At 41.0% G+C, this 23065-nt stretch overlaps 1 protein-coding gene across 2 annotated transcripts; it reads left to right on the plus strand.

Moving 5' to 3' along the window:
* The first annotated feature begins 1579 nt into the window (after window positions 1-1579).
* Window positions 1580-22733, plus strand: ttll11 (tubulin tyrosine ligase-like family, member 11). 2 transcript variants are annotated; one of them, XM_069513404.1, is made up of 11 exons: window positions 2494-2632; window positions 6535-6630; window positions 6739-6838; window positions 7291-7424; window positions 9951-10241; window positions 10322-10606; window positions 11483-11578; window positions 11671-11783; window positions 17988-18236; window positions 18975-19081; window positions 21797-22641. In XM_069513404.1, the coding sequence occupies exons 4-11, from the start codon at window positions 7293-7295 to the stop codon at window positions 22102-22104; spliced, it is 1581 nt and encodes a 526-aa protein (XP_069369505.1). In that variant the 5' UTR covers window positions 2494-2632; window positions 6535-6630; window positions 6739-6838; window positions 7291-7292; the 3' UTR covers window positions 22105-22641. The 2 variants fall into 2 exon arrangements, with proteins under 2 accessions (XP_019938180.1, XP_069369505.1); XM_020082621.2 differs by lacking the exon at window positions 6535-6630 and having other exon boundaries at window positions 1580-2632; window positions 21797-22733.
* The last annotated feature ends 332 nt before the right edge of the window (window positions 22734-23065 follow it).

The raw sequence follows: 23065 nt of genomic DNA on the forward strand, positions 1-23065 counted from the left end.
CATTGCTGCACAGAGAAGCTTGTCACTCTCCACAGAGACACAGGACGGGGGCAGCTCAGGCAGGACGACATGGTGTCTGCAGAAACTGATCAATCAAAGAATAGGTAGCACAGCATTCTTGCTGTTACTCAACATCATGAGGTCACCATGAACTAAAGTGAGGTGAGAAAAAGACTAGAGAAGCTGCTCTATAAATACAGACCATTTATTCAGGATTCTCTATATCATCATATGTCCCCCATGTTAAACAGCTCTGCCTGCTGGACAGTTTAAATCATTACACTTGATGTCATATCAGACATATTGTTCAGATCAGTGAACAGGGACTTACTGTATGTTCACTGTCAGAACTCTGCAGAGTTTAGTGTGACAGACATGGCACTGCACATGTGATGCAAGCGTGTGAAATGACACATGAAAGAAACATGTATGTGAACAGTATTCAGTAAAAAACTATGAGATGTTACTGAACACGACTGATGGGAATATAACATGTTAAAAGTATCAAGGGTCAAAGTTTCAGTCTATGCAACATTTGGTTTGGATTGGTCAGTGTCGTTTTGTCAACAGTGTTTTAAACCAAATATCACAGAAACAATTGGTGTTTTCGGAACACTAATATAAGTCTGCTGTTCATGTCGCACAGGGATCTGCCAGTCAAAACAATGCACTAGCATCCCCAGGAGAGACTTGCTGTTAATGCACAGTGTCTGGTGAAATGTCTTTGTCACCTCTTGAGGAACTTTTCATTAGAGCAAGTTTTGAATGCTAAAATGAAAATTGAGCTGACTTTCCCTTTAATTTTATCAATATTTCTACAGCAGAAACACAGACAGTAGGAGACCCTGTGAAAATGTGTGAGGGGAAATGTCACCTCTTCAGTGTTATGGAAGTTTTCTGGAAGCTGGTGAAAGAAGAACTCAGGCAGCAGCTGATGTCTTATGCAGAAGATTTTAATGTAGACTTGATGCATCAATGAATTGCTGTCACTCTGTATGTTACATGCATGTGTTTGCATCTTATTGGATACTGGTGTAACACACAAAATAGTTGAAGTTGGTGCCTCTCTGTCTGGAGCATCTGAGTTAGGTATGAAAGTCCCTGAGCGTAGACACTACAATGCACTGTTGGTTGGTCCTTTATCTATAACCTGACCTTGTGTACTGCTTAGAGAGAGAAGGGAGTGTCTGTGGAATTAGTTATGCACTCTTCTCTTAATGGTGTACAGATATAATGTAATATACACTATATATACATAATACAGTTTATAGTGGCATATACAGTAATGTGTGAGGATATATTAAAATTCCTCAACATGCAGGATTTAAGAAATAATAATATTTAATCAGAGCAAGTTACCATTCCCATCCTGTTTGTCTATTGATCCCTGTCTTCTTTTAAAGTGTAATGATGTTCTTCTTTCTTTTTTTTTTTGCACCGTGCCATTGAATCATTTTGATCAGGATGTGGACCTCTGAGCGTCAGTAAAGCTCACAGGAGTGAAACAAATCTAAATTTAGCTCAGCCAGAGTCTCGGCTCTATTTATAACGAAGTCAACAAGGCCAGCAGCGGGAGTAACGAGGGGTCAGTGAAGGCAGCATGTGCCGGGTTCAAAGCCCCTCATGGAGGCTGCTCTGCCTCCTGCTGCTTAGCAACACACCGGGATCATAATACAGGAGGCTGACATCTGAACGACGCTGCTCTTTGTCAGAGAACACAAGAAGCTCCCGGCACCGGAAGGTAAAGTGTGTTGAAGGGTCGCCTCGGAACCATATGTTCGCTGAGAGAAGTTTGACAGGCGAACGTCAGGTGGAGCTCAGCAGCCAGCACCAGTGTTTAGCATTAGCGGCTAAGTCAGCAGCAGCAGCTGGTGGGAGCCACATTACATCGTTGTTAGCTAGTATTAGCTCTTTAGCCTGAGATGTCAACCGGTGTCTCGCTAACTGTGGGCATATCACGGTTCTGAATGACCTGCTCTTACCCTCCCCCAAGTTAGCATTTTAAGCTAGAAATGCGGACCACATCGTCTCAGATCAACGTTAGCCGGCCGGAGTTGGATTGTAGCACTCTTGTGGTGCCGCCGTGCCCCGTCCAGCATCTCGCACGATGAGCGACCATTATGTCAAAGTCAAGGTTCAGCTCGAGCAGATGAAAACACTGGGCGAGGACGCTGGGAGACAGGAGGGGGACGCCGAGGAGCAGCTGCCGGCGTCCTCCCCCGCTGCCTCCGTCTCCCCGGACCCCTCCAGCATCATCAGCACCTCCATCGGCTCCAAACCCAGAGGCAAAGGTCGCACCAAGCAGGGGAAAGATGTCAAGAACACCAGCCAACACGCCCCAGATGTGTCCTCGCATGGGTCTGTCGTCTCTGCTCATGTGGGGAAAAACTCGAACAGGCTGGAGCATGATCCGAGCCTTCACATCAAGGGAACTGGGAAGATACTGCAGGGCAAGTCAGAGACTAATGGGAACTGTGTGACCAACCATGCTTCCAAGAACATCCAAGAGACACGCCGTGAGGATGGATTCAAGCTGGCAAGGAGGAGAAGACCAGTGACCGTGGATACGTCGAAAGCCAAAACCTCTTTGGAGGCACTGAAGATCAGCATCAAGCAGTTAAAGTGGAAAGAGGTGTGCTTGTGTTTGTCTTTGAGAAATGTCTTTCATCCAGTGTCTCACATCCCTGAACCCGCTCAGAGCATCAGAGAAAACCCCCATTAAGAACAACATGTTTGCAATGTATTCCTCATGCTAAACACAACAGTAAGCACCTCCAGTTATGGAGTTTTAATCATAGCATCAGCCGTCGAGGGCTCACATTTCAATGAAAGCCTGCACATGAGGGATTCTCAATGGCATGATCTCTGCTTTATTGCCTCCTGAGAATGAATAGCGTCCAACAATTAGAATATGCTACACATGTGACGTGACCATAAGCTTCACGTCAGTAGGCCATACTCTCCTGAAGACAGCTACAAGTCATGAGTTTTATCCTTTCAGGCAGTTGCTTTGTTTGAACCGACCACACAGGAAATATATTCAGTGATTATCACGTGTCCTCTTGATGTTGAGGAAGCTCAGTAAGTGCGATGTGCTGGATTAGAGTTGCAGAGGTCACAGTTACACGTTAGCAAAAGCTGCCTGTGTTTCTGTGACTCTGTGGCTTCAGATAACTTCTGCTGAGCATTTAACCTTGTGTAAAAGAATCCTTCATTGTTATCGATAATTAAGTCTGAGTTAAAATCAATCAAAAAATGATATCTACGTTAGCTCGCCACTCGTTGGAAAACCTTTTCTGTCTCAACAGGACAAGATTATGTAGTAACTGGGTTGTTTCTTCCTTGTTCCAAATCAGGAACTTTATGCATGGCAGTATTTATAACAAAATGATAATCAAAAAAACCCTTGAACGTATGTGTTGGAGCTTTTGTAAGAAGATTTTCCATACTTGAACTTACATTATCTATTTATACATGTGTTATGTCAAGACAATGGTTTAAAATTAATTTTCTTTATTTTGTAAATCTGTAAATCATCGTACATCACAGCTTCTCAGCAGTTCCATCAGGATCGGTGTGGTCATGTCTTGTCAGTACAACTGTATTTCATTGTTGCACTGCAGAGTAGTGTCATATTTATCTTTCGTCGTCGTTACCTGCCTCTTTATCACAGTGGCTTGGAGCAGGGAGCTTTGTCTTTGGCTGATCATGTACCCGAAAGTCAAACTAATGTTAAGAACACTGATGCTGCTTTTAAGACATGTGCCATCATTGTTTCTGTTGACATGGACACTAAGCATATATATGAAATTAAACTAATCAAATTGCAAATGTACAAAGCCAAGAAAGTCCTAATTATTCGTTGCCCTTTTTCCCATCGGACATTTATTTTCCTGATCTCTATCAAAGTTTGTTTTGAATAAGTTGTTATTAGAAAACTTGGCACATTATTCTTTAGATGACATTATAAACCCAGCTATAAGTGCCTGCCTCTAAAAAAGCACAGAAAAGCGGCAACTTTAAAGATTTATGAAAGGGCTAATTGTTCCAGTTCTTCTTACTCCCAGCCACAAACACCATCTGGTGAGTGTGAGCATGATGCAATCAATACCCCTCAGCCATTATCAACATGATCTCCATTATGCATGAGAAGTAAAGACAATATGATGAGACGGCTGAAGTTAAGACTACTTGTCATCGATGACACCGCAGTGACACTAAAACCCTTCCAGGTCTGGTGATGGAAACAGGAGACAGACGGACTATACACTACCCTGCTCTGACACGATCAGCCCGTCAAAGTCAAGGGTGCTATAGATCCTGTATCACTTTGAAAGTACCTGTCAACATCTTTGAAGGGGTAGAAACTCAAGTGTCCCTGCTCTATTTTTTTGATCAGCCATGAAATAAATTGGTAAAAAAATCTCTTTTAATGAGTTATAACAAGCCAACCAGTTTATAACCTTTACTGATACAGTTTTTGAGGGCGTTCTTGTGACAGTTTGGCTTTAAGGTCACTTTACATCCAAATTTCTACGTGTCTGCATCTGCCGTGTTCTCTGGCCTGAGAGGCAGTTGTCAACTGACTTTCAGCATATGGCATCCCCTTAAACGGTGGGAAATGATTAGCCTTAAGCTCCTCTAATCCAATAGACTTTTAGTCCGCTTTGAGGCAGAGAGAGGGAGTGCCAAGCCAGAGGGTTCAGAAAATTAGACTAATAACTGTGCATTTAATCACAGGCTTGGTATTATTTATGAGAATCCAACAGATGAAGCTGACATTTTCAATGAAAGCACATTGAATTTTATTTTAAAGGGGCCTCTTACTTGGAGGCTTCCTTCGTAGCATTTTTGGAGAATAGATGGATAGATACTTTATTCATCCCCATGGGGAGATTCATAATAGAATAGTAGGGAGAATGACTTGATATAAGTCCTGCTAACTGGATATATGATATCGATCAAATGAAACTCAAAAACCCGTCATATGGCTGCTGTTTGCTAAAGTAGCTAAGTTCAGGTATAATGCTTCAGTGAGAAAAGATTGTTCATTCTCCAAGTGGCTTAGAAAATGAACCTTGCATCATGGAAACCAAGGCAGTAGCTTGAACATGCTCCTGTCCATCCATCTTTCCATACGCACACTTGATGGCTCTTTGTGGGCCGGATCCCTTAGAAACTAGTCTGATTAACTTGACCTCCTTCTCTGATGTAATTAGACGGTTACACGCTGGCATCTCTCAGCCAGTATTTATAGCAGCCCTGGCTGTCAAGCAGGGTTTCCCCGTTTCACACACTCACATGTTAACTTATTGATGGGATGTAATTCTTTCACTGGACTATGTTGTACCTGGACAGTGTGGCGGTGTCGTACCAGGACAACTTGATGTAGAGTCGTGATAATATTGAGTTAAAGATAGACTCGTGACATAATACTTTCCAGCTCAGTGTTGATCCTTTGAAACGCAGATGTGAGCTGTGTCAAGTGATATTAACACTGGGTATGATGAGCTGGGTGGAAATCAGGAAGTGCATCGTCACTTTTGGGCAGCACAGTCACAGATCCTTATGAATTTTGGCTTTCTGATTCACATAACAAACCTGTAGAAGCAACACAGCATACGTAAACGTATTTATTTAAACAATATGCTATCCCCTACATAAAACATAGCAGCTTCATGAGTGATTATAACAGTTTAAGTTGATTTGCAAATGTACAATTTAATATTTGGAACTTTTTCACAAAGATAGCTTATAATGTCTTCAAACCAAGCATCATATTACTAATTCCTTACAATGTTATTGGGGATAGCATAAAGATGCATATGCAGGTTTGTGTTCTGCACGAGGAATCATCACTATCAGCATGTTTTTATGTTTTTATGATGAGCCTCCCACATTCAGGTCAGCATAATTTAAGATGCTAAATTGCCTGAAGGTGAGAATGGTTGTTTTTCTCTGTATTTCTCACCTATGATGAACTGGTGACTTGTCCAGTGTGTAGAACACTGCTCGCCCTATTAGCTTGGATTGGCTCTATCCCCCTGTGACCCTCGAAGTATTGCACTTTAGATAATTGGTTGATGGAGTCACTTATGTAAGCAGACGGTGGTTAACATTTCCATTTAGTTTGGAGCTTTATCACAATCACTTAAGTTAGATGATAAACTAGTTGTGATGCATCCACATGCAGACAGAACACATTCTGTTGAGACCAAACTTACGACAGTGATTTATCCTGTTTGTTAAAAAGCTGAAAATGTATCAATGGGTTTCAGCACAGGTGGAAAACTTCGAGGAACAGTTGATTAGACTTTGAGAGTATAGAATCGCTGAATCTTTCACAGTATGAGTGCAATATCCTCTTCTTACAACTTGATCGTAACAACACATTTGATGCACAATATGTAGTTTGGAGTGTGTGTGTGTGTGGGCAGGAGTAGCGGTATCCAGGACAAAAGCTGTGCCTTGTGCCAGTAGGATTTCCGAGCTCTCTTAATCCTTTTACAGTATCATTTCTCTCCTCTTTCCCAGCTCATCACAACAGAACACGCACTACCTACCATCATTAGGCAAGATTATCCCCACACTGGGGTCACCAGCAGGACAAGCCCCCTTCCTATATCCTGAGTAATTACTAAAGATTAAGTCTACATTGGAAAAGAATTGTGTCTTCCTGAATTATCTGTTTTTGCAGATTTCATTTCCTCCTTTCACCTCTCTTTCGTGTGTTTTCAGTTTCCCTTGGGAAGACGGGCGGCCTGTGATATCTACTGGCACGGCGTCTCCTTCCACGAAAATGAAAATATTGTCTCAGGGCAGGTGAACAAGTTTCCAGGTATTTCACACAGCTCCTGCCTCACTCTTGTCCTACAACTTCCTGTTCACATACTGACGCTCGAAGAGGAGAGATGACTCGATTACAGCTTGCACCGCTTCATGTGTACTCAGTATTCAGTTATCACAACAAGAGGGATTTAGTTAAAGCCCCACTGATCCTCATTGCAGCAAAGCTAACCTTTTTGTGCCATGGTAATAATTATTACTTTAGAGACTCTAGTGATTAGTGTGTATCATCCCTCTTTTACATGGAGTTATATCTTACTGCAACGTCTGTCTGCTTCTATAGCATGGAAACGCTAGCTTGATATCATGAAGTGGTTCTATAGCATCTATCTGCTCAAAGTAAAACTAGCTAATAACAGCTGCGCAAGCATGTGATTTATCGTTTTTTAAATTTCCAACAGAATTTTCATTTACATCTCTGAAACGTCGCTTTGTGCATCACAGGGATGATTGAAATGCTGAGGAAGATCAACCTGAGTCGGGCTATGAGGACGGTGCAGGAGCTCTTCCCAGATGAGTACGATTTCTATCCCCGTTCCTGGATCCTACCTGAGGAGTACCAGCAGTTCTGCACACAGGTACAGTTGTGCAACACAAAAACTGTATCATTGTTGAGTTGGGATAATCATGACGTGGATTCTATGTGTTGTCTGAGCAGAACTGAGCAGCCATGGAAGGCCAGAAAGGTTTTAATTAACTGCAAGTCAGAGACCTGATTTTAACATCCATTCTCATGATCCGATCACAGGTAGTCAGTCCTTAGTTCAGGTCTTTACCCACTTCAATGCATCTTCCATGTGTGCTGAGATCCGATCACTCAGACCACTTTCGGAGGTGGTGTGGGACACATGTGACCACATTCTTTTTTGCTGTGTTAATGTAAATCAGCCCTGGGCCACATACGAAGCACCAGCTACTCAGCTGACGTCCCCTGACCTGCTACAGCTTTACACTGAATCAAGTGTATTTTTATGCTTTTCAATGACAGCATTTGTTTGTGGCCACAGTGTCAACACTAATCACCACAGAATGACTCCTACTCATAAATCATTCTTTCAGGCTCTTCTCTCCCTCTACCTCTCACTGATGCCGACACACACTGACACAAACAAACTGTACAGGGTAAAAACGACAGCATTTGGTGTTCAGGAACAGAAACATTGTACGTGTGTAGTTAAAGATAGAGCAGGGAAATGAGATCCAATCACAAGTGGTCACAGGAGACGCGTTCAGGAAGTATGTTGATTCCAGGTCTGCACCAAAAGCGACAAACAGTTTAAGATTAAAAGTCTTCTAACTTTAATTCACAAAATAAGATGCAGCCAGTTTTTGAAAAATGTAACCTTAATGTGATCAAATTTAAACAATAGTCCCAATTTAAATAAAAAATTGAAACAATAAAATAGTCAGAAAACAAATTAAACAATTTAAAAAATAGCAAATAATACACATAATGCAAACATGTGCTAGATAAAAAGACGATTAGTAAAGCAGTGATTTTTCATATTTAGCAAGTTTAGTTCCTCTACTAATCCTTTGCTGTGGATATTCACCATGCTACAGTGCCGCAGTAGCGTTCTACATAGTATGGCCTGTTTAAGTCCCTGTTGTGCTCGCTTCATTGCTCACTTTCCTTGAGGGGAAACAGCAGAGTGTAACACATTTATGCGTACTACCCTTTACAGAACTCTGGCACTCCTTAACACATGGTTGAGTCTAGTGGAATTGTCGTGTGACGGGAACACAGTGAGGGAGTGTTGACACTGAAGAGGGAGGGAGAGCAGTGAAGAGAATCCGGGAAGAATGAGCTTCTCTCTCCTGCTTTTTCCTGGTTGACTGCCATGAACAAGCAAGTCCCACACAGTTAGCAAGTGTGCCACTCAACACACAAGTGAAGTGACAATGAAAGATTTATCCAGTTTCCATATTTATGTGTTGGGAGGAAATTGTTCAAACAACGAAAGAGGCAAAGAAAACGATTTTTGCAAGTTGGTGGCATTAAATTAATGTGATTTGTACATCAATCATATTTGTATTCAGAGTTAATTACAGAAACTTTCATTTAAAAAAATTGTAAAAAAATATTGAGTTTTAACAACCAAAATCAGGTAGTTATATTTCATTTTCAGTTATTTGTAATTATATCAAAGTGCAATTTCCAGTTTGAATTGAATAATTAGTTTTATATTGCAGCTACATAAAATGTCCAGCAGATGGCACCAAAATATTACACATTTTATGTTTTATTCTCCTACACATCAATAATTAAGTGTTCATCACGAACAACATTCAAAAGGCACAAATAACAAAACAATCTGAATAAAACTTGAATCTTTTCAGCATTCCAGTCCAACATTACAAACTTGAAGGTTATTGACATATATCAAGCATCATGAGCCCATTGATTAATACATTCATTTTAAAGTTTAGAAGATGAACTGTGACCTAATTTGAATGTTAAATGACGTGTTACATTTTCAAATCAGACTTAGTGCAGTTTAGTTTCATGACAAAGTGTTGGATTAATGTCAGTATGCAAACATCCCATGAACGTCTCATATTATAAACCTCTGCAGCCATTTACTGTAACTGAGACTTACGCAAGTGAGGCCTGCACTTCTTTAAAATGGTTGTCTGGGTTCTTTTGTGACTTTCTGGATGAGTTGTCGAAGCACTCTTGGAGGAAGTGTTTCTCATTTGTAGATGATGGCCCTCATCATCACGTCATCCCAGAGACTTCACAATGGCTTTTTAACACTTTCCAGACTGACTGATTTCAATGAGATGAGATTTAGGCTGCTTCACTTTGCAGTGCAGGTTCTTTTGACTTTACATTATGACAGTAATCATGTCTGACACTGAACCAAATAATCAATTAAAGTAGGTCAATTGGTAAATTTAGAAACTGAGGGCGGATTAATATTTCACTTTTCACATTCAATAAATTCAATTGTTATTTTAAAAATTGAATATTGTGGTTATATGGGTCAAATATGCAAAAAGAAATCAGATAGTGGGCAGATTTTTCACAGCACTGTGTATCTCCTCTGGGATCTTGGTCATTAAGTTTTCTTTTTCTTTCTCTCTCCCACCTCCTGCTGCAGATTCGCATGGTGAAGGAGAACGATGCCACAGTGAATCCAACCTTCATTGTAAAGCCAGATGGGGGTTCTCAGGGGGACGGCATCTACCTCATCCGTGAGCCCAGTGACTTAAAGCTCATGGTAGGTTCACAGGCCAAACAGGGCGTGGTCCAGGAGTACATCCAGAAGCCGCTACTCATCGACAAGCTCAAGTTTGATATCCGCCTCTATGTGCTGATCAAGTCTCTGGAGCCATTGGAGATCTACATTGCCAAGGAAGGCCTCACACGTTTTTGCACCGAGCCCTACCAGGTATCCATGAATCTCTGAAGATGCACCTGTATACTTACGCCATACACAAAATCAATGTCACTCTCATTTTGATTGTGAAGGAACCAAGCCAGAAGAACCTGAGCCATGTCTTCATGCACCTGACAAACTACTCCCTCAACGTCCACAGTGGAAACTTTGTCCACTCAGACAGCCAGAGCACCGGCAGCAAGCGGACTCTCTCCAGCGTCCTCTACAGGCTTGCAGCCAAAGGCGTAGACATCAAGAAGGTGTGGTCGGACATCATCGCTCTCGTCATCAAAACCATCATCGCCGTGGTGCCTGAACTTAAAGTCTATTATCAGGCTGATATACCACCGGGAAAACCAGGACCCACGTGCTTCCAGGTGGGTCACAGCTAAGACTTTGTAAGAAGTTTATATAATGTGCTCTGGACAGCTGTGGAGGAACTCCAGAATTTTTGCTGGAATATTTTCTCTGCCTTCACCTCAATTTACCTCAGAAGTCTCCCATAACTCAAATATTAAATATAAATACAGCGCTACAGTCACTAAAATTCAGTCGTATCTATTTGGGAATGATTAATGTAAAATCATGAACCTTGGTTTGGACCATGATTGAGATTGTCCAGAGTCCCCTCCCACATGGAGCATATAGATCTTTGCAGAGGTTGTATCTGGTCTCTGGTCTCGTGTGGTGACGGTGACCAACCCTCCAGGACTGGGTTCATCACCTGGGCCCTCGGTGTCTGCCATGTTTGAATTGTCTCTGTGCACCACCTTGAGATGGAGGACGCTGATTGACCTAAAGGCTGGTGTTGACCAAACTTTATCAACTTCAAACGTTCTGTGTCATCACTCAGAGGGTTAAACTACATGTGCATGAAACAAGAGCAATATAAATAATTCTACTGCAGGCCACAAACTTATTTTGTGTTTTCGTTATTTATTGTCACCCAGACCTTTAACAGTTTATATTAAGACTCAGTTGTATTTATTTTATTGATCGGTGGGGTATGAATACTAATTGTGTTTTATCATTTGATTAATTCAGGTACAATGTGGAAATATTGTGTTGTTTTATTAGCAGCTAAAAGGCACACCATACATTTTTAATCCATGTCTGCTGTAAACACTTACAGCATAAACCCTGTACATTTTTGTGACATAACCAGATGCAGATTGCAACTTCATGCTTTCCCCGAGTATATATTTGTGTTTATTTGAATACATTAACAATTAAGGATTTGTTTGTTGTCTCAGATTTTAGGTTTTGACATCCTGCTGATGAAGAACCTGAAGCCAGTTTTATTAGAGGTCAACTCCAACCCCAGTATGAGGATCGAACATGAAAAAGAGGTAAAGCGGAACGTCACCGTCAGTATTTCCATCGTGGTGTTATTATATTTAATTACGAGCAGTACTAAAATAAACCTTTGTGTGTGTTCCAGGTGTCATCAGGAGTGTTTGAATATGTTCCCAGTCCTGTGGATGAAGAGGTCAAAGTGGGTGTGATCAGGGACACTCTGCGCCTTATGGATCCTGGCCATAAGAAACCATCAGGGTAAATACACACACTGTATGTACACTACACAGTAAAACACACAGAGGGAAGTGGACGTTCTTCCACCCTCCACCCTTCTCTTCGTCTGCTGGTGTTAAGAGTCCACTTAAGGACATGATACCTTACTCTGCCCAGCTCTGCACCACTCAACAGCTCTCCATAAGCCTGTTAAATGGAAAAATTAAATTCAGCCGAGCCGCGGTGGAAATCCACACTGTACGGTGCAAGTCTGGGGGCTCAGTCTCTCTGGCTGACTGGCCCTGTGTGGTGCCTGTCAGTAAATCCCCTCTACCATTGGAGGTTTGTGTTTTTTTTTTCTGCTTCCTCTCAATCTGTGTTTCCTCTGTGACAAGAGGATTTACTGTTTCTCTTCCACCACCATCTCCATTTCTTGCCTATTGCTCTCTCACTGTTTCTCTCCTTCCTTCAATTCGTTCTCACTTCCTCTCCAGAATAACTTCTATATCAGGTTTTTGATCTGCTTTGTTCTGCAAGGGGGATATCGTCTCAGGGATAATACCTACTATTACATTCATGACCAGTAACATATTGATATAATCCATCTATAATATGTTTAATCCTTGTTACCCCTGCATTGCTGCATTTTCCGTCAGCTCGAATCAGCAGAACCTCGTCTTTTACAGTGTGTCATTATACCAAGGTTCAACACAGTAATCGCAATTACATTTCTATTCTGTTCAACCATTTCTTATCTACACACTTTCAGAGACCTCAAATTCTAAATGTTTAATGTTCATAATGTTTCCTAAGGTTTAATGTTCCTCATAATTTTTATGTTGAATTGGACCCAAGTTAGTGAGTGGGGCTTCCTGAAAAACCTTTATATCTGTGTCTTTACATGATACAGTTTTAAAGCTGAGGTAATAAACTGATAATTCATTATCTAATAGTATATAAAAGTCATTTTACAAGCAAAAATATCAAAACCTTTTCTGGTTTCACCGTCTATTTTGAGTATTTGCTTTTCTTTTACATCTTATGTGGAGATGTTCCAGAAGTACTTTATCAGAAGTACTTTATTATTAATCCCCGTAGGGAAATTCAAATGTTACAGAGCCCCTGAGAAAGAGGTGAAAGAGCAAAAGCAGGTATAAACATAGCAATATAAAAATCAAGTAAGGCTAAAAGAAATAAAAGATATACATTTGTAGAATTAAAGACCGGGTATGTATAGATACCATCTTTCTCTTCCCGATACCTGGACTTTGCCTATGCACTGATACTGTGCTCATTAAATTTCAGTGCATTTATCGATAATAACACCATATTTTAACAGCTGTATGCTACTAACCCTTTATTGAAGTGATGATTCCTCTCAGTGTTGCATGGCCTGAAGGTTAAACTCTGAAGAACATACGTACAGAGAATGAATGCCATTCTTTTATTATCTTTGTTTTTCAGTCACTACTGAATAAGAACACATTAATCACAACTTAATTTATTTCACTGCTCTACTGTAGATGCACAACACACTTTGAGCCTCCTCTCGCAAATTCAATAGTGGAAAAAAATCTTTATAAAATATCTCAGGGTGAAGTTCTCTATAATCTACAGTCATACAAGGTGGTCTTTAGTATATGATTCAGAGCCTCTATAAAAATGAAGCACCACTTATAGTGACTACGACAAGGACAGCAGGGTTTATGCTGTTCTGGAACATAGTGCCCTGCAGCCATATTTAAAATTCTAATGTATCTTTATATCTGTAGATGCTACAACACTAAACATGGTCGAGATGATTGCAATAAGGAATAAACATTTTAAAGAGGGGAACATTCTGGTGTAAAGACCAACTGTAACAACATATGGTGCTAAATGACAGTAATGAGATAGAATAAAAAATAATAGGGTGGAGGTTTATAGGGAGGGTGGTTAGGAATCTGGATTAGCTGATAAAGTAGCATGAAGTTAAAAATCACGCAGTCAGTACTCAGCTTAAAGAATAATAAGTAGTAAAGTGTGGAAGGACCCAGAGTAATGGTGAAATCAGTAGCTCATATCAGGGACTGCTCAACTTATTCTAGCTGACACTGCATCATTGTATACTCGTCGTGCATTTGTGGGTTTAACACGGTGCACTAAATCACTAGTGTGGATATACTTCACCAAAGCAGAGAAAACTGTCAGCTGCAACATGAGTAAACAATACCAGCGCTATATGCATAACCATCTAAAGCTCTACCCTCCTTATGTTTATCGCTAGCTGCAGCAAAGTTGGCGAGGAGGAGGAGAAGCGCCAACAGAGTGGACAAGGATATATATAATTAAATCCAACGGTGGTACTTTTTTTGTGATTTGGCACAATTAAAAAAATGACATTCTAAACAGTTAGTATTCATGTGAGGTTGTGATTACAGGGAAGCGTCCTGTCAGCTGTGCAGATAGTGTCTTGTGGTTGGGGGTGTGCTAATTATGTCCCAACTAGCTATGGCTAATGTTTATTAAATTAGCGCCAAGATTGGATATGCTCTGAAAATTGTAATAATTACTGCAATGACACGGGCCCTAAATAGGAGCTCATTAATCATTCACTTCCACAGTTTTTTCTTTGTGTGTGTTTGCATGGGCACAATCCAGATATGTTTGTTTGATGGAAAATGGGCTATTTCTTATGACACTGAATGTCGAACTGACTTATATGCATTTTAAATCAAGCCATGTATGTGGAAAATGTGGCTCTGTATGTGGAAGGGCAAAATAATCTCCGACATCTAATCCAACAATTGGTGCCAGCATGTGTGAATATTAGATGAATGACCAATGAGAGGAAATGGGCTGATTAAGGGAAATAAGTGGAGGAGATGAGAGCTGGGTGAATATTTCTGTTCAGTTTCTTAATTGGTATTTGAAGAGTTTTGCTGCATACTATCATGAATAGCATCTCAGGGACGCCAGTGGATTCTAACTTTTATTAAAACATGATTTAAACTGCCGTAAGCATGCATAAATTCATATTCAGTACAGATTTATTTTAATGGGGAAGGACTTATTTTGTTCTTTTCTTTTTCCCCTTGCAAACTTTCAGAATTATTAACGGGGTGCTAACAAAGTGTCCCCAATACCGTAACAGGAGGTTAAGTGTTTTGTTTACGGCACAGATGGTCTACTTGTAAGTAAATTCACCTGCGCTGTGGTCACTGACAGCTGTTCTGCAGTGGGATGGATGGGACTCAGTCGTTCAGAACGTAGGGTTCAGACCGAATCAAAGCGAAGTAAAAGAGAGATGAGAACTGACCAGGCACACAATAAAAAGGCACTGCTAAAAGTAAATGTACTGTAAAAGTACTGTTTAAAGGAGATGGAGGGAGACCTTAGTATAAGAAAGTAAATATAAAATGACAAAAAGCAGGGGGTTCAATGAGGAACTATGTGAAGGAGAGTGAAGATATCAGTGGCGTACTTTTCGCAGCTCATTAGACCTTTGTAAGTTGTCTATGAAGGTGATTTACGAGCCATTATGAGGTGTATGTGAATACAGGTGAGAACATAAAATTTGCATACCTTCAATTACAGTTCATCATCTGCATAAAAAGGTAACAAGACAGCGCTCAGCTTTAAAACCAATCTTTCTATTATTGAAGAAAGCTTTGTCTTAAATACTTGTAAAACCTTTTTCTGATTCTTGTGTTAGGGTTTTAAATTATGAACACAAAACGTTTATCGGAGCATTTTGTCTTCGTATGTTTTGTATGAGTCACGCTGTGAAAAAAGTACATTTCTGAAATGGAGATAAGTGTACAGGCACTTCCATTTCTTTTCAGTGACACATCTGGCACCTTTTAGAGCTGAATCGCTCTGCAGCTCTGAAGATTTACTCACCACAAGACCAGAAATAGCATTAACGCCGGTTAATGACAGCTGAATTAGGCGCAGCCCTCCTCATGTACTCTCAGCCAACATTTGGCAGCGGCACCTCTGAATGTGTTTTTAATAACCTGCCATTCCTCACCTTTTACCCTGTCGCGTTGCCTCCGTCAGTCTCTCCTCTCCGTCTGTGGGGAACGTTCGTCCACATTCCCTTCACTGTCTGCCTGGCTGTCAGCTTCTGTCCGAGACGTGGCTGTTTTTAGCCGTGTCCGTCCTGTCTAAATAGATGTGGGCGGTGTCCTTCTGGCTGCTGAGGGATGATTGATTTTATTAAACATTCAGCAGTGCTCTCTCAGTGCCATTCACACTGCTTACTAATTCATGGGCAAAGAAAGTGCCTCTTAATCGTCAGCAGTACTGCATGCCCTTGATGTGAAATTACCTATGTTCCTTTATGTTACTTGTGTATCTTCATAATCACATGGTGAGCATAGGAGTCATCCTAAAAGGCCCATGGTGTTTTTCACTGAGTCTACTTGATGAGTCCTCCACTCTGCTCTGTGATGGGAATTATTGGGGGTCACTGCGACTTTGTAAGGAAGATAAAGGTGTAATTAGTTGTGCTGTAGAGTAACAGGGACGACAAAGTTAAGAGGAGGGAGAGTGTCTGGCTGCTATTCATTTTCTATTATAAGTATAGTTCCTCAATGAGAGATGGGACATGAAATACGTGTTATTAAGATTATAGCTGGTAAGCAGTCCCACCTGACCCCATAGATAGACTGTACCTGAAGATGGACAATGTGGCTCAGCTTCTCCAGGTCATTAAAAAAGATTAAGCTAAAATATCCCACCACCATCCTTCGCTTTTCTCAGCTGTCAATCATGATGTTGCAGCCCGTTTTTACAGTATCAAATAACTTTTTTTTGCCACTTTAACATACATCCGTGTGATAAGAACTACCTACAATGACAGAAACCATCTTTGGGAAATCAATTAAAATAAAAATATTGTTTGGCCTACGTCCCAGCTGCTAACATGGAGTAGGTGGAGTTTTTGACCTACACTGCAGCGAGCCAGCAGGGGGCGATCAGGATGATCTGGCTTCATTTTTAGGGAGCAGTCATGTCATCCATCTTTTATCTGTGCCTCACAACCATCCAGGGGGAAAATATTAATCAAAGTAAAACAAAAAATCAGAAGGTGACAACTTCAAATATATTCTTCTCTTTGATCAATAAAATTAAACTTGATGAAACTGCACAAAAGAACATCTGACAATTTAAGATCCAAGAGTTGGACAAGAAAGTATTTAGGTGTAATAAACTTTTAAAACCAGGGACTTAGAAATACGATGAAAAGAAACTGCAGCCTCTGGTCATCCAAATCATCAGGGTGCACTGTCACAAAAACATAGGGTCCTAGAAATGTGGTCCCAAAACTGCAGCCTCTGGTATCGCAGGAACATAATGTAGAAAAAACTCTTTTATTTCCTTCCTCTTTTCTTTCTGACCTCTGTGGCTCAGGACGCTGATGAATTAAATCTGTGGTCGATGGACTTCTTTTGGCCAAATTAAGTAACTAACATAAGTGCTTTTGTACGTTTTTCTCCCTCATTCCGGGCATTAAATGTGACGTTTTTAAGACCTCAATTTGTCCACCATCAGTCACTGCACTGGAATTGGCAATATGGCTCTTAAGCTCAGGCTTACATTGACTAATACCCTGCACAGACTAAAACAACTGCAAATATCCACTTTGGCTTTTCAACAGTTATCACCTAGGTGTGCAGGAGTCGGAGTCACAGTGCTGCACAACAAAAGTGACCTTCCTGTCTGGGCTTTGTTTGACTTAATTAAGTATCAACGTTCACTTCCTAAGGAGCAACATTTTGATTTCTTAATTTCAAATACTAAACTTCTATCATAGGTTCAGATACTGATGCAGGTAAATGTTGAGGATGTGAGCTCTGACAGTGAAAAGATGTGTGTGCAGTGGCTGGGAGATAAAGGAGTCAAAGGAGAGTCATTTGTCCTTCATGCTGTATTATTTCTCCCTCTTCCAATGCCAAGTCAGGCTGTAAGTGCAGACTCAAGTGAAATGTTGGGTGCATTTATCTACCTCAGACTGCCTGGCAGTCGGTAACTCAGCCGACAGAAGCTCTCTGGTTTGGCCTCATGCTCTTTTGCTGCTGTCCTGCAGGGCCTGAAGGCCGTTTCTCAGCCCTGGACAGCTCACAAGTACATGTAGTGATTAACTTCTATACTCCACAGCAACTGGTTAAATTCTCATTCAACGTCCCAATTCATAAAAAAGTCTGTCTTTGAAATCTAATACAGCATAATCTGTTTTTTCTTTTCATTTTTTTTCTACAGCAAAAGTTCCCAACCGAGGGCTGGAGGGTTCGAACACAAGGAGGAGATCCCCTTGGAGGCGGAGACGCAAGACAAGAGCTCGGACGAGGGAGCGCTGCCCTCGCTGTGTCTGAAGCAGGTCTACCCCAAGTACACCAAACAGTTCAACTACCTGCGGCTGGTGGAGCGGATCGCAACTCTGTTCATACGCTTCCTCGGTGTCAAGGGAAACATGCGTCTGGGCCCCACAGCCTTCCGAACCTTCATCAGGTACACACAACACATGTTGCAGCTGAATACCCCTCCCCAAACATGACAGAGAACATGTGGCAACTACACAAAGGATGTTTAGTATTTCAAGTTTGGACGACTGTAAAAAAACATGGCAGCCTATTTAAATATAAAGGGCCCATTCTAAATGCAATGTTCAATTCTACATAAGCTATGTTCATAACTAATTTATTCACATACTAAGTGGAATATGCATAAACGTTACAATAGCATCTAGTAGAGCTGAAATATCACATGATATCATAGAAGTAGAAATGATGTGGGATCAGATGATTGATTGACAGATGTTATAAATCACCTTCCTTTAAGAACTAAACAAATAACTTTGTATATTATTTGTCTTTTATAAATGTACAAATTTATCAGTTATGATATTTCTTCATTTAAGTTGATGGAGAACCTGTTTTCATACAGTTAAACAAATCTTTACATGCACACTGGTTACAATCACAAAGTACTGTGTATATCTTATTGTATCCACTTCCCTTTCATACGGATACAACTCTTGATATCATTATATCTGTATTCATGCATGCACCTCACTGTTATTCATCTCGATACATCTCGATACATATGTATGTTCCTCTGTACTTCGTCTCACTTCATGTAAAGTGTCTCAGCAGCTACACACACAGTTACTGGTGAAAAGTGCACTGCTGCTGTCAGTCAGATTGTAACTGCGAATGTGTGACATAAAATGTTTTCTGGTTGTTTCAGGACCTGTAAACTGAGCAGCAGTAACTTCACCATGGCTTCAGCGGACATCTTCTACATAGACATCACACGTCGCTGGTCAGGAGCAACGACTGATTCAAGAGAAGCAGGTAACACACACACACACACACACACACACTCATACATGCTAAAACCCTCACAGAGCAACAACATGCAGAGGACAGAGAGCCGAGTATCCTTGAGACTCGGAGCAAATAATGTGCTCGGAGATAATTGCTTGTCATTCTTTGTCAGTTTCCCTCCGACACTGTGCTCCCATAATTGAAATGAGCCGAGATCACAATGTGACAGCAAAGAGACTATCACACATGAATTATTCAGACATTGCACCTCGCGAGAAATGTTTGTGAGGCGGAGCGGTCGGATGGAGATCACATGGCCCAGGATGGAAGGGGCCCTTACAGACGAGCTTGTGGGCTGAATTTAGAATGAGCTAATACGTATTCAGGGAGATTGAAGTCAGGGTCTGTTATTTCTGTGGATGTGCTTTGGAAGATTTGTTCGGGAACTTGGAGGAGGCAGCGAACTTTTAAATGAATCAAATTATCAAATGTTTTCCTAATGTTTTGATTAGGGTGACAATGTTTTATAAGGACTCATGGAGGAACTTATTAAAATGCTTTCTTGTGCCAGACTCTTTATGATCTACATCAAAGTATGAGAGAAACTTAAAGTGAAAATATATCTGAGGAATTTATTAGAATAAAGTCTAAATATTACAAGAAAAAACTTCACATTTAACAGAATAAATTCATAATATTAAATTATCATATGTTTAAGGACTTTTAAAAGAAACAAATTGTGTCTTCTCCGCAGAAAGACTTGGAGAAAATTGCCTCTTATGTGGAGGAGGAAATGTTTGGTACTGGCTGTCGCTCGTTCCATCTGCTATTCAAAGGACTTCAAGTTCCCCTTGTTGATTATTTCCGAAAAATAATGATATTATGACTTATTCTTATAATATTAGGACTATTTTCTTGTTAAATTACAACATATTCTCATAATGTTATAGCTGTTCTTCTTGTTAAATCAATACTTTAACCATTCAATATTATGAATTTATTTTTGTCAGTGTTTAGTATTTTTTATCTTTACATTTCATCTTTTTTCCCCCAAAATCTCTGATATATTTCTCCCCTCTAATATTTTTAGTATTAATTCCACAGCAGATGACCTACAAAGTGTCATCATGCTAGAACAGTGTGAATCAACTTCTCATTAATTTGTTTCCCTGCATGAGTTCCTTGGGTTTTTGGCACGTTTGTTTTCCTCCTCTACGTCGACAGGAAACAAAGGCTTCAGAAGAAGCAGGTTTTTTAAAACCTTCAGCTGAACACTGAGCTCAGCACCTGCTTTTCTCTTTCCATCTTCACCTTCAGTCTCTCTGACCTTGTCCCAAAGGCAAGATGTGAAAATGATAAAGTTCCTATCTTTAATCCTTAGAGCAGCAACAGTTCAGTGGTTTAAAGAGCTGAGAGCAGAACCCTGGGAGCTGTCTTCTTCTCTCAAAGGCACAAACTGTTAAAAAAATAAATATTTTAATGTTGAATTATTAATTCATAATAATTAATATTTTATTATTATGCTTCAAATGTTAAAGGGGACCTTTTATGCTTGCTCCTCATGTCATAGACAACATTACATCTGCTAAAGTGTCACCAAGGACCAAAGTATTGAAGGAGCATACGTTAAAGTAAATCTCTGAGCAGATGATCGGCCAATCAGAAGTGGGCTTTTTAAGGAGGTCTCTTAAGGAGGCCTCAGCTAATATTGCCTGTTATAGTCAGAGGTGTGTAACGGGGAGTTTGAGGACTTATATAAAAATCCAGAGACGGAAATATATGTTGAATTTACATTTCGGGAAAGACTGAAACTCTTTTGTTCAACATGCATGGAAAATAATTTCAGATATGCTTTTAAATTAAATTAAAAGGTTATATTATCTGAGACTTTTGGAATCCACTGATATATGATATATTTGAGAAAATGATATTGGCTCTCTCCAAACATAACGATCCACCTACCAGCCTCTCTACATTTCTCTAATTATTGTATTATATGTTGTTTAGTCAATCTGTACAAGCTACAGACTAGTTCCTCACTGGGAGCTGTAACTTCCAGGACCCAGTATTCATAGATTTCTTTGCAACTGCACGGAAACAAAGTGAATTGTTGTTTTTCCTCTTTGGTTATTGTGGAGGTGAAGGGGCTGGGAGAGCACCTGCACCACAGAGGATCACTCAGCGCAGGTGAGAGCTGTTAGCTGATTGATCCTCAGGCTTGAAAAGGCAGCAGCCGAGCTGCCTCAGAGGGAGCACACTGGGGAAGAGACTGGGCAAAGCTAGAGGTCCAGCAGAAAGTGCTTTTAAATTAAGTGTTTGGTGACTTGTGTTAAAGTTTTATATTAATAAAGATGTTGCTGAGCCCTGAATGGTGTGACTGGTTCTCTGGCTTTTGTGGTGGGAACCCCATGGCATGACCTACTGCCACAGTTATTTTGTACAGTTGTTCGATAGAGCCAGGGAACGCTGCTCCTTCCTGTTTTCAGTCTTCAGGGGAAATCAGAACGATGTTCTCTCCAACGAACTCTGACAGAAAAGGAATTATTGGCAATTTGTTCTTGCTTTTTGTCAAACGTCCCCTTTAATCTGGTCTGACTTCTGTTTTGTCTAAAAGCCAAGAAGTGGTGTCACTGACTGTCACTGTCATAGACAATATCCCACATTTTGTTTTTGAGCATATTTTCTTCATTTTGGATTTTTGTTCTTTTATTTAATTTTCTCAACTGTTCCTTGTTTTTTCAGGGATGGGACTGCAAGCTTTTGTGGAAGCCTTTTTTTCACTGGCTGGTCGCAGGTTCAAATCCCTGGTGCAGAGGGAGCAGGTACTGTCACTGCTAGTGCTGTGCGAGGCTCAGCTCGAGTCCCAGTCAGGAGGCGAAGACAGACGCTCGGTGAGCTGCAGCCGAGCGCTGCCACGAGCCGTCAAGACTCAGACACTCGGCAACCCTCAGCTCGGCTCCCCGGCTCCCCTCCGAAGGGCGGCCAGCCAGGACTACCGGCTACATCAAAGACTCAAGCCTCGCACACTCAGGGCCAACGTGGAAAACTGACGAGAGAGAGCTTCAGCTCGTCATCCAACTCCCAAACACCGCCTCTAGCCTTCTCCGCAGGAGCACGGAAATTAGGCGTCCAACTGTCGTCAGCCGCTCCCGCAAGGGTGGGATGATGGGAGCCGAAAAAACGACTTGCTTGACCCCTGCTGGCTGACTTGCAGGAGGACTGTTCTCAGCCTGATTGCTTTTTCCTCAGAGGGAGAAGATGTCTGCAGGGGTTTTGCAGTGGAAATAGAACGAGGGATGTGAGGAGGTCGGTGCATTTCTCTCTCCCCTCCTGGTGAGATCGTATATGAAGAGTGGTCCGGTCAGGAGGGGGATATGGCTGCTTTTAATGTTCTTACTGATTCTACAGGGCAGCTACTCGCTTCCCCTCACCGCCGTTTGGTCAAACACACACACTGCGAACAGGAAACAGGAAGAACACTAGATGCCCCACTTCAATAGATTAACACACATCACACTTCAGTGAATACATAGGTGTAAGGGAGTGTCCTTAGTACGTGGATTATGTTCATGAATTTGCACAAAAAATCTTTGAACTGTTACATTTGCACAGAAATGGATGAGGGTGACTGATGCGTGCGTGCGTGCGTGCGTGCGTGCGTGTGTGTGTGTGTGTGTGTGTGTGTGTGTGTGTGTGTGTGTGTTTGTGTTTGTGTGTGTGTGTGTGTGTGTGTGTGTGTGTGTGTGTTAGCCCATTAGAGATGAGTTGAGAGAATAAGTATTCAAAGGGAAAAGGCCACGTCACCACTCATTCTGTGGAACCTCAGACCTTCAGAGAACATGTTCCTTTAAGACGACTTCTCATGGGGACGTCACTTTCTCATTAGTAACTTCACAGAATTATATTTCACACTTTAAACAGACGCATTTTTTTTCAAGTGTCCGACAGCTTTTGTAAAAAAACACCTTGTCCAAAGTGAGATGTGGCTGTCAGTTACACGATGCCAACCAG

This window comes from Paralichthys olivaceus, chromosome 18 (genome assembly GCF_024713975.1).
Source record: "Paralichthys olivaceus isolate ysfri-2021 chromosome 18, ASM2471397v2, whole genome shotgun sequence".
Classification (NCBI taxonomy): domain Eukaryota; kingdom Metazoa; phylum Chordata; class Actinopteri; order Pleuronectiformes; family Paralichthyidae; genus Paralichthys; species Paralichthys olivaceus.

Coding starts and splice junctions, on each gene's coding strand:
- ttll11 (XM_020082621.2), top strand. CDS start 2,108: ATGAGCGACCATTATGTCAAAGTCAAGGTTCAGCTCGAGCAGATGAAA. Junction 7,425..9,950: donor ACCAGCAGTTCTGCACACAG/GTACAGTTGTGC, acceptor CTCCTGCTGCAG/ATTCGCATGGTGAAGGAGAA. Junction 10,607..11,482: donor CAGGACCCACGTGCTTCCAG/GTGGGTCACAGC, acceptor TTGTTGTCTCAG/ATTTTAGGTTTTGACATCCT.